At 41.3% G+C, this 15274-nt stretch overlaps 1 protein-coding gene across 5 annotated transcripts in view; it reads right to left on the minus strand.

The window, feature by feature from the left end:
- col22a1 (collagen, type XXII, alpha 1) overlaps positions 1-15274 on the minus strand; it is a 173101-nt gene that overhangs the window by 10367 nt on the left and 147460 nt on the right. For all 5 annotated transcript variants that reach the window (XM_031903861.1, XM_031903862.1, XM_031903859.1 and 2 more), the window contains 15 exons: positions 13457-13501; positions 12592-12633; positions 10511-10624; positions 10359-10412; positions 9626-9679; positions 8412-8465; positions 6368-6421; positions 4870-4923; positions 4647-4700; positions 3380-3433; positions 3035-3079; positions 2805-2858; positions 2414-2467; positions 596-649; positions 431-502 (listed from right to left, as the gene is read on the minus strand). In XM_031903861.1, the coding sequence (XP_031759721.1) occupies positions 431-502; positions 596-649; positions 2414-2467; positions 2805-2858; positions 3035-3079; positions 3380-3433; positions 4647-4700; positions 4870-4923; positions 6368-6421; positions 8412-8465; positions 9626-9679; positions 10359-10412; positions 10511-10624; positions 12592-12633; positions 13457-13501 (858 nt within the window). The remainder of the gene's footprint in view (positions 1-430; positions 503-595; positions 650-2413; positions 2468-2804; positions 2859-3034; positions 3080-3379; positions 3434-4646; positions 4701-4869; positions 4924-6367; positions 6422-8411; positions 8466-9625; positions 9680-10358; positions 10413-10510; positions 10625-12591; positions 12634-13456; positions 13502-15274) is intronic.

Below are 15274 nucleotides of genomic sequence, written 5' to 3' on the forward strand. Positions count from 1 at the left end.
AATAGCACTCAATAGTAAGAAATCCAAGTCCGGCTTGGGACTCCTCCAGTTACATGGGAGTAGGAGAAACAATAGGTTAGCTGAAAGCAGTTCTAATGTGTAGCGCTGGCTGAAAGCTCAGACTCAGGCACACTTTACTGCTGTGCTGCAAGTTGGAGTGATATCCCCCCCCCCCCTCACCCCCAGCAGCCGATCAGCAGAACAATGGGAAGGGAGCAAGATAGCAACTCCCAGTAGGTATCAGAATAGCACTCAATAGTAAGAAATCCAAGTCCGGCTTGGGACTCCTCCAGTTACATGGGAGTAGGAGAAACAATAGGTTAGCTGAAAGCAGTTCTAATGTGTAGCGCTGGCTGAAAGCTCAGACTCAGGCACAATGCACTGAGATTGCGCCTACACACCATTGTCGATAAATGTGTTATTTACTCACCCTTGGTCCTTTGGGTCCTTGAAATCCTGGCATACCGGCACTGCCAGTGTCTCCTTTGCTTCCCTTGGGGCCCTAGATTAAATGAATGACACAAGCAAAATAAGATCAAATAATTAAATAAAAAGGTAAAACTCAACTTATTTGGTAGCTGTCATTTATACTCACAGCGCTCCCTGGAACCCCGGAGGTCCCCGGTGGGCCTGCTTGTCCATTTTTACCCTGAAAAATAGAATGGCATTCTCAGAGGGCATTATCAAACAATGTGCTAAAGCTAAATCCTGGTTTGGCCTATATTATATAAAGCAAAACACTATAGCCATTGGGGCAAATAGGGTGAAGCGTCAGAGTGGAAACAAGATTCTGCCGGGGAGCTTGGCCATTAATCATAGTTCTCTCAACACAAAAGTCACGGGACTCGAGACCTTGTCTGATTTATTGATGCAAGTCACAGATAAGTGCATGTACAGGCTGACGCTAAAGGTTATTATTACAGTATATCCCTTTCCCGTAACGTTCCTTTCATTCTAATGAGATAGAAATTTGCCCTTTTATTCAATTCAAGTCACTGACCGAATACATTGTTACCCTGTCCTGCTCTTGGGAAAATGATCTTTTTATATTGTATTCAACACCCTCTGATATCAGAGAGAAGTTTTAAAACATTTCAAATTGATATTAATATGTCTATGCCAATGTTACAGTATAGAGTACTTATAATTTAATAATACAGGTATCGGGCCCCTTATCCGGAAACCCATTATCCAGAAAGTTCCAAATGACAGAAAGGTCATCTCTCATAGACTCAGTTTTAATCAAATAGTTCCTTTCCTTTCTCTATGTAATAATAAAACAGTACCTGTACTTGATCCCAACTAAGATATAATTACCCCTTATTGGGGCAGAACAGCCCTATTGGGTTTATTTAATGGTTAAATGATTCCCTTTTCTCTGTAATAATAAAACAGTACCTGTACTTGATCCCAACTAAGATATAATTACCCCTTATTGGGGGCAGAACAGCCCTATTGGGTTTATTTCATGGTTAAATGATTCCCTTTTCTCTGTAATAATAAAACAGTACCTGTACTTGATCCCAACTAAGATATAATTACCCCTTATTGGGGCAGAACAGCCCTATTGGGTTTATTTAATGGTTAAACGATTCCCTTTTCTCTATAATAATAAAACAGTACCTGTACTTGATCCCAACTAAGATATAATTACCCCTTATTGGGGCAGAACAGCCCTATTGGGTTTATTTCATGGTTAAATGATTCCCTTTTCTCTGTAATAATAAAACAGTACCTGTACTTGATCCCAACTAAGATATAATTACCCCTTATTGGGGCAGAACAGCCCTATTGGGTTTATTTAATGGTTAAACGATTCCCTTTTCTCTGTAATAATAAAACAGTAACTGTACTTGATCCCAACTAAGATATAATTACCCCTTATTGGGGGCAGAACAGCCCTATTGGGTTTATTTCATGGTTAAATGATTCCCTTTTCTCTGTAATAATAAAACAGTACCTGTACTTGATCCCAACTAAGATATAATTACCCCTTATTGGGGGCAGAACAGCCCTATTGGGTTTATTTCATGGTTAAATGATTCCCTTTTCTCTGTAATAATAAAACAGTACCTGTACTTGATCCCAACTAAGATATAATTACCCCTTATTGGGGGCAGAACAATCCTATTGAGTTTATTTCATGTTTAAATGGCTTTTTAGTAGACTTAAGGTAGGAGATTTGAATTACGGAAATACCCCTTATCCGGAAAACCCCAGGTCCCGAGCATTCTGAATAACGGGTCCCATACCTGTATATGTATTTATAGCAGTGGTGATTATCAATGTCTTGGTGCTGTGCTTGGGTTGGACAACCCTAAGGCTTCTTCTTTGTGCAATCTCTATATTATCAAACCTCTACAGTGTACATGTTTATGCCCTACTCCCTCCGATTCAATTTAGGAGAACTTACAGGTGGTCCTCGAATGCCTCGTGGTCCCTGAGGCCCTGGAGGTCCTGGGTCGCCCTAGTTTGAGAAGTAAATGGAGACAATCAAACATTTATTTAAAAAAAAAACAACAGGTTCTAGTAAAGGTTCTTCCTGAATATTATGCATAGCCAAAGCCAAAATGAGATTGATAAGTAAAATAAAAAGAATTTATTACCATTATACAATGAGTGGAGCAGTGGGGGAGCTTCCAACCAGCAGGGTAGTGCCCCACTGTATGTGACAATTCTCAGTTAGCTAGAATATGAATTAAGGTTCTGTCTCTATGCTCGGTTACAGCTCTCTATGTTCATGGAGGACCTACTTGCATGACTAAGAGGTTCTACTCAGGACCCAAATGGGAGGAGTCACTTACGTCCTTTCCTGGGCTCCCTTCTCGCCCTGGGGGTCCAGCTGCTCCCGGCTCCCCCTGCAGGATGAATAGTAGAGTGAATATAAAATCTTTTATACAGTCAAATACTCTTCCTTTACTCTACATTAGAGATGGGTTTCACATGCAGCTGCCAAGGTTGATGTGAGTTTAACGAGACTAAAAGGACTTTATTTAATGCTGTACATTGTATATACAGTTCATGTAATACTCACTCTGGTGCCCGGGGGCCCTGCATCTCCCCTGTGTCCCTTGAAACCCTGAAAGAGTAAATGTAGTATCTCAGGTCAGATATTTACATGTCTAGCCATCCATCTATATATCCATCCATCTATATATCCATCCATATATCCATCAATCAATCCATCCATCAATCAATCCAACCATCCATCCATATATCCATATATCCATCCATATATCCATCAATCCATACATACATCAATCCATCCATCCATATATCCATCCATCCATATATCCATCCATATATCCATCAATCAATCCAACCATCCATTCATATATCCATATATCCATCCATCCATTTACACATCATCAATACTTACAGGTAACCCTCTGGTACCTTCCCGGCCTGGGATACCCGGTTCTCCTTGTTTTCCCTTAAAAAACAAAGTGTTTTTTCCATTAAAGATTCTGTACTGTGTATAATGTTATAGATGGTATTATTATTAACTATGGTTAGATACCAATTCCTATCATAAGTAAAATGGAATCATAGAATAGCATTTGCCCCAGGTCTAGTAGCCAACAGCAAACAACCAATAACTGGTTTGCGACAATTCAATAAAGTTTTTTATGACTTTTCTCCAATCAGACATTTGGGAAAACAAAGTTTGGTCAATTTAAAAAAAAAAAAAGAATTCTTATACAATTTGTTAGTAGACTTAAGGTACTGAGATCCAAATTATGGAAAACCCCAGGTACTGGATAACGGGTCCTATATCTATAGTATTAAAATGATACATAGTTGGTTTTAGGGGCATCGGAAGCATCAAAGTCATTTTTCAAGCATTTTCAAAAAATGTCACCACTCAGTTGTCATTGGATGCTCAAAACACGACTTAAGGTGGCCATACACATTAAGATCCACTCGATTAGTGAGGTCACCAAGCGTGTGGATCTTCTCACAATATACCCACCTACGGGTGGGCAATATCGGGCAAATTAGGCTAATTCATTTGGCCCTGGGGTCCCCGATCCGACTAAATTTTTTAACCTGCCCAATCGATATCTGCCGATTTCAGGCCAGATGTTGGTGGGGCAGGCCCGTCATTGCTGCCCCTACACGGGCTGATAAGCTGCTGAATCTGTCTAAGGGACCAATATCGGCAGCTACAATCGGCCCGTGTATGGGGACCTTTAGTAATGTTGGTAAAATCCAAATACTTGAATCCAGTTTCAATGTGTTGGCCAATTTAATCGTCAATTATATTTTTGTTCAATGGCTGCCATCAAAAGGGTCATCTACGTTAGCGAGTGCAGCGTCAAAATGCCCCACATTGACCCAAATGTCCACTTTGCCTGGTTTGTCCATCTATAAATAGGCCCTTGATTTATTTTGAAACCATTAGTGGAAGAATTAATACAATTGACAAAGCGTTTCCCCCAACATGCTGAGCAAACGACACGTCCTCCTTTTCCTGCAACCATTTCTGTAGGTAAATTCCTCGTCAATATCTGCCAAGTTAATTGATGGGGAAAAAAGCAGGAAACGCAGATGTTCCAACTGACTCAATAAATCACCTTGACTGTACGTAAATGCCTTACGTTTGCCATTGGGGGGGGGGGGGTTACTCAATAAAACAGACATACTGTTTCTCCGGGAGCTCCTGGTTTTCCATCCTTTCCGTCCTTCCCAGCAATGCCCTGAATTACAGAATAAAAAGCAATAAATAAAACTGAATAAAGATTGTGCATGATATTTATTATGTAAAATGAAATTTTTGTTCTAAAATTTTCATTTATTTCTAAATGTTTTTGCAACTGAAAAATCACTAATTTCATTTTTTTTTTTATTTGTATCTTTATAACTTACCGGAAGTCCTGGTAGCCCTGGTGGCCCTTGAGGACCTGATGGACCTTCTTTACCCTGCAAGTAAAACAAATCATTTCAAATTCAAATGGAAAACAAATTAAACCTATTCAGTACCAGGCTGAAATTCAGGTGGTGCAGGAATTACATTTAGACCAGTGATCCCCAACCAGTGGCTCAGGGGCAACATGTTACTCCCCAACCCCTTGGGTGTTGCTCTCAGTGCCCCCAAACCAGGGAGTTATTTTTGAATTCCTGACTTGGGGGCAAGTTTAGGTTGAATAAAAACAAGATTTACTACAAATAAAGCCCCTGTAAGCTGATAGGGTGCATAGAGGCCCCTAATAGCCAATCACAGCCCTTATTTGGCTCCTCCATGAACTTTTATGGTGCTTGTGTTGCTCCCCAAGTCTTTTTACATTTGACTGTGGCTCATGAGTAAGAAAGGTTGGGGATCCCTGATTTAAGAGGACTAAAAAAACTTGAATGTCTGGTTTTTATTAAGTGCAAAAAAAAACCCTGAAAATTTAAAAATTTGCCATCTAGAAGCTTGTGAGTTTCTATACAAGTCAAAGGCAGTTGCCCTAGGCAAAGTCAAGCCATATTTTCTAACTCAAAGTTTTAGGGGCTGATTTACTAACCCACGAATCCGACCCGAATTGGAAAAGTTCCGACTTGAAAACGAACATTTTGCAACTTTTTCGTATGTTTTGCGATTTTTTCGGATTCTGTACGAATTTTTCGTTACCAATACGATTTTTGAGTAAAAACGCGAGTTTTTCGTATCCATTACGAAAGTTGCGTAAAAAGTTGCGCATTTTGCGTAGCGTTAAAACTTACGCGAAAAGTTGCGCATTTTTCGCGTAAGTTTTAACGCTACGCAAAATGCGCAACTTTTTACGCAACTTTCGTAATGGATAGGAAAACTCGCGTTTTTACGCAAAAATCGTATTGGATCCGAAAAATTCGTAAAGAATCCGAAAAAATCGCAAAACATACGAAAAAATCGCAAAGTACCGATCATTACGAAAAAAACGCAATCGGACTCCATTCGACCCGTTCGTGGGTAAGTAAATCAGCCCCTTAGAGTCTTTCAAGTTTGTAAACTCGAAAAATGGGAGATATTCTTTTTATTCGAACAAGTTTTCCTTGTTAATAATCAAGCCAGCATTCGATATGCGACTCGAATTCAAAAATTTGATAACTGATAAAATAGTGATAAGTGAATCTGTAGCGAATCTGTGAAAAATCCGTGAAATGCTTTTATCGCGAGACGTATTTCGCCCTCGTCTTTTTTTGATGCAACCTCGCCCATTTTTATGAGACCGTGCCCAATTTGACCATGGCCACATCAAAAACAAGTTGTTTATTTTTTTATGGTTATGTTTTTTTATGGTTCAGCTGTTTATTCAGGAGACGTTTTCTATAAATGTAATCATATGTTTAACATAGATTTTCTTTAACATGTATATCAGGAACTGGATTCAGTTCAATTACTTACAATATTTCCTGGAGATCCTGGTGGCCCCATTAGTCCTGGAAGACCATCTGCTCCCTGAATAAATTGGAAAGTGATTAAACACATTGATAGCTAAATTACATACCGCTAATTTGCTAGAGGTGTAATAGTGTAATACATATGAGTATGGGTATTAATAATATTACTACAATATAAGATATGGAGTAAGTACCTAGGGGCCTTAAGGACAGTACTGACTGTGTAACTGTTGGTGAAACCCTAGGGTAGATATTCTCAGATATCTGAGCTTCGTTTATTAAAGGAGATGAAAACTGTAGAGTCTCTATAAGGTGTATCCCCCTTTAAAAGTCAAAGGTAAACTACGAAGACCCAGTTCCCTAGCCATGTTATCAAAAGCTCTACCTGACCAGATAAATAGCATGGTAACTTTCTTCAGGTGGAAAGAAACTGCCATAGAAGTATTATGTGGGTTCCCAGAGAAATAACATAGTGTTATTAGAGTATAACATACACCTACAGACTGGGGTATTTTGTGTGTAATTTCCCCCCTATACAATTATACTTGATATGATTGTAATTCTTTTTTGAGCATAGATTACTGCTCTGTTTGCTTTTTTGGAAAGAAACTACAGTCAATAGGCTGGAGACCCTGCTCTAGCCAACTGGGTCTTTGCCTCATACTCTAGATTAGATAAAACCATAGAGTCTTTATAAGTCTTATTCCCCTTTAAAAGCTGAAGGTAAGCTACTGAGCCCTAGTCATTAGGTGGGTACCCAAAATCTACACCTGACCAGTCAAACTACTTGCCCACAGAGTCCTTCATGTGGGAGGAACCTCCAGTCAATAGGCTGGAGACCCTATGGACGTTGGTGATCTAGCCAATTGGGTCTTTGCCTCAAGCTCAACATTAGATAAAACCATAGAGTCTTTATAAGTCGTATCCCCCTTTAAAAGCTGAAGGTAAGCTACTGAGCCCTAGTCATTAGGTGGGTACCCAAAAGCTACACCTGACCAGTCAAACAACTTGCCCACAGAGTCCTTCATGAGGGAGGAACCTCCGGTCAATAGGCTGGAGACTCTGTGGATGTTGATGCTCTAGCCAACTGGGTCTTTGCCTCAAGCTCAACATTAGATAAAACCGTAGAGTCTTTATAAGTCTTATCCCCCTTTTAAAGCTGAAGGTAAGCTACTGAGCCCTAGTCATTAGGTGGGTACCCAAAATCTACACCTGACCATTCAAACTACTTGCCCACAGAGTCCTTCATGTGGGAGGAACCTCAAGTCAATAGGCTGGAGACCCTGTGGACGTTGCTGATCTAGCCAATTGGGTCTTTGCCTCAAGCTCAACATTAGATAAAACCATAGAGTCTTTATAAGTCGTATCCCCCTTTAAAAGCTGAAGGTAAGCTACTGAGCCCTAGTCATTAGGTGTGTACCCACAAGCTACACTTGACCAGTCAAACAACTTGCCCACAGAGTCCTTCATGTAGGAGCAACCTCAAGTCAATAGGCTGGAGACCCTGTGGATGTTGATGCTCTAGCCAATAGGGTCTTTGCCTCAAGCTGAACATTAGATAAAACCATAGAGTCTTTCTAAGTCTTAACCCCCTTTAAAGATTGAAGGTAAGCTACTGAGCCCTAGTCATTAGGTGTGTACCCAAAAGCTACACCTGACCAGTCAAACAACTTGCCCACAGAGTCCTTCATGTTGGAGGAACCTCCGCTCAATAGGCTGGAGACCCTGTGGACATTGGTGATCTAACCAATTGGGTCTTTGCCTCACACTAAAAATTGGCAAACATGACTGAAGAGATGTCAGAATCGGACACAGGAAATTAAGGGCATTTTGAAGTGATGTTGGTACTAGAGCCTTGTCGAAATGAGTCAGGGTCAGAATAAGTCTGTTATGTGCTCAGAAGATAAATGATCCCCCAGTATTTATTTTATAAACAGCAAATTCCCATTCCTGAACTACATACTGAATCCCAAGTAGGGGGCGTCGCTGCCTAAGATAAGGTGTTTTCAGCACAAATGATAGAAACCTTTGTAAATAAATAAACTTACCGGTGGGCCAACGACACCAGGGGGTCCAATAAAGCCAGGCATTCCCGGTATTCCCTGCGGGACACAAGAAAGAGTCCATAGTTATCACATAGTTCTAAATAATGATGAATTGCAGGGGTGCCGGTATCAGTACTGCCCATCCCCACTCGTCAGTTACAGACTCAACAACCAATTAGAAAGCCAATACCTGTATTTATGAAGCAAACCCGGAAACCACCCCCTTTGGTTAAATACAGGTATCGGCTGTTCTTGAACAGTTATCACGTGCCATTTATAATTAGAGGGTTATTTATCGAAATTTAAATTTGGGAATTTAAGGGGCTTATTCATTAAAGCACGATTGAGAAAAATTAGTATTTTTTCTAACTAATAGAACATTTCAAATATGCACGATAATTTCGTTAAAATTTCATGACTTTTTTGTGGTACGTTCGTTATTCCACAAAAAAGTCATACTTTTCGTAACTACTATGAAAATTTTGTTGTTCATTCCAGCTCTGGTACCGTGACTATCTTTTCGCCGGGTTGGGTCTGTAGGGTGCCATTGAGTCCTATGGGAGGCTTTCAACACACAGCACATTTACTAAGCAATTATGAGATAAAGTCAGATTTTTCTTACTTCTAGATAATTTTGAGATTTACAAGCAAGGTTTTCAGCAGAACTCGATTTTTTTCGTAATTTTTCCCAGAAAATAACTCCCGTAATGTCGGGTCCATACAACTTTCAATACCAGAAAAAAACGAATTTTGGTAAATGTGCCCAGGGGCAGGCCAAGCCAACCGGGCGCCCTAGGCAACCCGGTCAGCCAGCTCGCCCCCACCCCCCTACTTTCGTGCATGCGCAGTCAAGGGGGCGGGGTTTGAAACGCGATAGATCATTGCCCCCACTGCATGACAAGCGGCGGGGCAATGACTAAGAGAGCAGACTAGGGGTAGGCAGGAGGGGTTCCTGCCTGGCGCCCCCCAATGGTTGCGCCCTAGGCAGCTGCCTCTTCTGCCTACCCCTAGTTTCGCCCCTAAATGTGCCCCTAACTGAAGGTTTTCACCCCTGTTTCTTCTCTAACCTACCTTGTCCTACTACTCCTGCTCCCATTTTCCATATTTTTTCCAAATTCTCATCTGCATCTAACTCTTCCCTCTTAACCTCTATCTATTTAACCCCTTCCTCCTAATGCAACTTTTCCAGAATGATCCTTTCCCATGTATGTCTTTACCTGTTCGCCTTTTTGTCCCGATTCCCCATAAGCTCCTCTTTCTCCTTTAGTCCCCTAAAAACAGGAAACATTAGAAAACATTAAACGCAAAAATATTATACTATTTATATCATATTTCTATATTAAGCCCAAATAATATAGGGCTATAACAGTACATTAACTGAAGACGGAACTTGATCAATCTGCTGTAGGACATGCTATGATTAAGTCCATATGAAGCAAACTTTAGGGGCTACCTTCCCTCTTATAAAGCTTCCCCCCACTAGAGCATTGGGTTGGCCCATTCTACCACCTCTCCAGGTGGGACAACAACACTGATACTGACTTCTCATTGAGCTGCTCCTGATGGATGGATGAAGTGCTCACAGTGATATCTTGGCACAAATATGGGGCACTGACAAGCCCACGTGGCAGAAACTTGGAATCTTCTTTGATATGGACATACACAAGCTCTAAATCTGCAAATATCAAACAACTGTCCAAGTTGGTGGCTGCCATAGCAACTCCATGCTAATGTCAGACGCAGCCAAATAATCTGCTCAGTCAACCAATATAATGACTTATTTACTGATCAAAATGAAATCTTCGTCCAGTAACTGTTCTACTGTTCTACTTCTTCTCTTTAGCAACAGCTCAACCTCTACTAATAACTTCTCTCCAAACGTCTGGCAATTAATAACATCTGTATTTCTACTCTAATAACTTAATTGATATATTTTTCCTACTAGGTCACCTTCATTCCATCCAATCCTGTTGGGCCTGGAGGACCCATAATGCCAGGTTCACCCTATAAAAGAAGTAAGGACAATAAAATCAACAACCACATGGAAATTTTTATATGTAATGAGAGGAGTAGAGGAAAAGTCTAAGTCACTAGTTTATTACCTTTTTGCCATCAATGCCATCCCTTCCTGGGGATCCTCGCAGACCTTTGTCTCCTTTAAATCCTGGCATTCCAGGGAGCCCAGGGGGCCCCGGTGGGCAGTCTGTGCAAATGTCCTTTAAATGCAGAAATCAGAATAAGATCAGTTGCTGACTGTATATTCGGGTCAATAAAGCTGATCTGGTTAGTTACCCTTTATAGCTTATAATAAAAAACTGTAGTGGCAGAACATTGGGCCATAATTTCATACTGAAAAAAAAAGTATTGGTGCATAGTGAATCAAAGTGAATCAAAGTGTCTCAGATCCAGAAAGAGGTGTGTCAAATAGGGTGGGACTGGAATGGTCAAGAGAGTTAGGGCATGGTCAGTAGAAAGTGGCAAGACTAAAACATCCTAGCATGGCCAAAAGAATACAAAAGAAGAAAGGCAAGGCCAGTAGAAAGGGGCAAGACTAAAACATCCTAGCATGGTCAAAAGAATTAGGGCATGGTCAGTAGAAAGTGGCAAGACTAAAACGTCCCAGCATGGTCAAAAGAATTAGGTCATGGTCAGTAGAAAGTGGCAAGACTAAAACATCCCAGCATGGTCAAGAGAATTAGGCCATGGTCAGTAGAAAGGGGCAAGACTAAAACATCCCAGCAAGGTCAAGAGAATTAGGGCATGGTCAGTAGAAAGGAGCAAGACTAAAACGTCCCAGCATGGTCAAGAGAATTAGGGCATGGGCAGTAGAAGGGGGCAAGACTAAAACATACCAGCATGGTCAAGAGAATTAGGGCATGGCCAGTAGAAAGGGGCAAGACTAAAACATACCAGCATGGTCAAGAGAATTAGGGCATGGCCAGTAGAAAGGGGCAAGACTAAAACATCTCAGCGTGGTCAAGAGAATTAGGCCATGGTCAGTAGAAAGGGGCAAGACTAAAACATCTCAGCATGGTCAAGAGAATTAGGGCATGGTCAGTAGAAAGGGGCAAGACTAAAACGTACCAGCATGGTCAAGAGAATTAGGGCATGGTCAGTAGAAAGTGGCAAGACTAAAACATACCAGCATGGTCAAGAGAATTAGGCCATGGTCAGTAGAAAGGGGCAAGACTAAAACGTCCCAGCATGGTCAAGAGAATTAGGGCATGGGCAGTAGAAGGGGGCAAGACTAAAACATACCAGCATGGTCAAGAGAATTAGGGCATGGCCAGTAGAAAGGGGCAAGACTAAAACATACCAGCATGGTCAAGAGAATTAGGGCATGGCCAGTAGAAAGGGGCAAGACTAAAACATCTCAGCGTGGTCAAGAGAATTAGGCCATGGTCAGTAGAAAGGGGCAAGACTAAAACATCTCAGCATGGTCAAGAGAATTAGGGCATGGTCAGTAGAAAGGGGCAAGACTAAAACGTACCAGCATGGTCAAGAGAATTAGGGCATGGTCAGTAGAAAGTGGCAAGACTAAAACATACCAGCATGGTCAAGAGAATTAAGGCATGGTCAGAAGAAAGGGGCAAGACTACACATCCCAGCATGGTCAAGAGAATTAGGACATGGCCAGTAGAAAGGAGAAAGACTAAAACATCTCAGCATGATCAAGAGAATTAGGGCATGGTCAATAGAAAGGGGCAAGACTAAAACATCTCAGCATGGTCAAGAGAATTAGGTCATGGTCAGTAGAAAGGGGCAAGATTAACATCCCAGGATGGTCAAAAGAAGTAACACATAGTCAGTAAAAAGTGGCAAGACTAAACATCCCAGCATTGTCAAGAGAATTAAGGCATGGCCAGTAGAAAGGGGCAAGACTAAAATGTCCCAGTTTTCAAATGATGAGATGTGGCAGGTGTAGGATGATAAAGTCTTATATGGACTTTTTTTTGCCGACCTCTGGATCAAATAGAAGTCCAGAAGGATTTATTTGAGAAACAAGCCAATTTTCATGGAGGACTTTATTCAACTTTAGCTACTATGTAACATATGTAACTATACAACCAAGATCCTTCCTTTACTCTAACAATGTAAAGAACTCTTCTGCCCACAATCCCTTTGTAGCCCTATATTACAGTATAAATCCATGTTACTGGAGCTAAAATATGGCTGTTCTTACCTTCAGATTTAGCTCTCCTAGGGAAAGTGCTGATGCCGGGCCCTTTAACACAATAAAAAAACATACAACAGTGGAAATTAGTATAAGTATGGGATCCCTTATCCTGAAACCTGTTATCCACAAAGCCCTGAATTACAGGAGGGCCATCTCCTATAAAGTCCATTATTAGTAAATAATTCTATTTTTAAACATGATTTCAGTTTTTTTCTGTAATAATTAAGGTACCTGGTACCCAGCTATACTATCCATAGATAGAATCTATATTGGTGGCAACATAATTCTATTGGGTTTATTTAATGTCTAAATGTTTTATTAACAGATTTAAGGTAGGGAGATCCAATGTGATTGGAGTGCCAGGGCCTATTTTGAATTCCAGCCCAAGTCAGCCTGGTGTTACCCCCACGAACAGGGTACTTCCATCCAAACACACTCCTTGTACTTCCATCAGGGTTGGACTGGGGGGGTGAAGGGCCCACCGGGGCTCCCACCCCAGCTGCCCTGCCCCCCCCCCCCCGCAGGGCCCCCCACCCAATGTCCTCCCCCAGTCGCATAAATTTAATGGGTCAGGGGAGGAGCGGTCAGGCGGGGGAGCCGGAAAGGGTCAGGTCTGGGCCGCCGGGGCCCACCGGTCCGACCATGACTTCCATGGTAGATATGCTAAGGGCGAGAATGTCAATAACGTAGGTGTATTTAACAATAACAGGTCTAGATTTCTGATCTATTTTCTACTAAACACTTACTTTTGAGTAATTAGGGACATCCTATTTTTACATGTAGGAAAGTATACTATATCATATTTGATTAATTACCAAAAAGCTAGAGTTTTACACTGATACCGGAGCTAAAAATAGAAGGAAAGACGTACCGGCTCTCCGGGAAGTCCTCTCTCCCCTGGGCTTCCTGGAAAACCCTGTAGAAAAAAAACACAAATGAATGAATTAATCTGAGAAACCACAGAGCGGGGTTGGGATCGCAGTACATTCATTATTTATGGCATCTTTCATAAGTAGATTAATGTGCCTCTAATCTGTATTAATAAAAAAAAAATATCAAAAACCCTATTAATAATGAACCCAACACATGTTTTTTACTTTTAGGACAGGGTACCCAGGCTTCCTGCACTGCACCTAGTAAACGACCCCCCAGTGTATTTCCAAGAAGTCCCTACCTACCACCAGAAAAGTCTATGGTAAAAAGTGGAGTCAATGCAAGCAACCAATCAGGAATTAGCTTTCATCAGTCTGTTGCAGGCAGAAACCTAAAAACAAATCTTTGACTGGTGGTTATGGGATAGGATTGCTACCTTTCCCCATCCGTAATGGGGACATGGCATGGCGATCAGTGATTGGCCAATTGCTGCATCAATCTTGGAGAACCCTGTCTGGTTTTCTTATTTTGGAAAGCCAGGCAGGCAGTTTTGAACCGGACCCTTCCGAAAACCGGGCTGTCAAAACTGGACAGGTGGTAACCCTACTATGGGAACATTCACAAATCTATAGTTCGGCTTCAGTGTATTTCCCATTCAGTGGACACAGGCTTATTGACTGCCTAAGGTCTTCCCAAAAGGGTCAAAGGAATCTATAAGGATGCCATGATTATATGGAATTAGTTAGTAGCATTAAGAGTTTACTAGATAACATAAACAAATCAATAGGATTGAGGAGACCGCTATTGATTTGATTGTGGATCCACACCCCTGATCAGCTATTATCCCGGCTTTTGCTTTAAAACCCAGTGGCTGAGCTGTAGCCTATAGGATAAACCCATGTAAGTGGGTTTTTCTTGGAGCTGTTGGGGATTGGTCCCAGAATTCTTTGTGTTTATTTTCATATGTACAAGGGGCTCTACTCAACCCCAAGAAGGGTGAAACCAGTTTGTAGTTGGGAATCTGACCAGCTATTATCCCGGCTTCTGCTTTAAAAACCCAGTGGGAGAGCTTTAGTCTATAGGATAAACCCATGGAAATGGCATTTTTCTAAGAGCCTTAAGGAATTTGTTCCCAGAATCCCTTTGACCTATTTGTATACATATGAGGCGGTCTCCTCAACCCTTTTGACTTGTTCAAGAATCCCCACTCCTGGCTCTACCTAAGCTGATCAGAAAACCCTGCACTACACTGATGAGCCCCAAGAAGGGTGAATCTGGTCTGTAGTTGGGAATCTGATCAGCTATTATCCCGGCTTTTGCTTCAAAAACCCAGTGGGTGAGCTTTAGTCTATAGGATAAACCCATGTAAGTGGGTTTTTCTTGGAGCTGTTTGGGATTAGTTCCCAGAATTCTTTGTGTTTATTTTCATACGTACAAGGGGCTCTACTCAACCCCAACAAGGGTGAAACCAGTCTGTAGTTAGGAGCTGTTTGGGATTAGTTCCCAGAATTCTTTGTGTTTATTTTCATATGTACAAGGGGCTCTACTTAACCCCAAGAAGGGTGAAACTGGTCTGTAGTTGGGAATCTGATCAGCTATTATCCTGGTTTCCCAGTGGCTGAGCTTTAGCCTATAGAATAAACCCATGTAAATGGCATTTTTCTATAGGATAAACCCATGTAAATGGCATTTTTCTAAGAGCCTTAAGGAATTTGTTCCCAGAATCCCTTTGACCCATTTGTATACGTATGAGGTGGTCTCCTCAACACTTTTGAGGGATTAGTTTCCAGAATTCCTTTTGTCTAGATAACATAAG

This window comes from Xenopus tropicalis, chromosome 6 (assembly GCF_000004195.4).
Source record: "Xenopus tropicalis strain Nigerian chromosome 6, UCB_Xtro_10.0, whole genome shotgun sequence".
NCBI lineage: Eukaryota > Metazoa > Chordata > Amphibia > Anura > Pipidae > Xenopus > Xenopus tropicalis.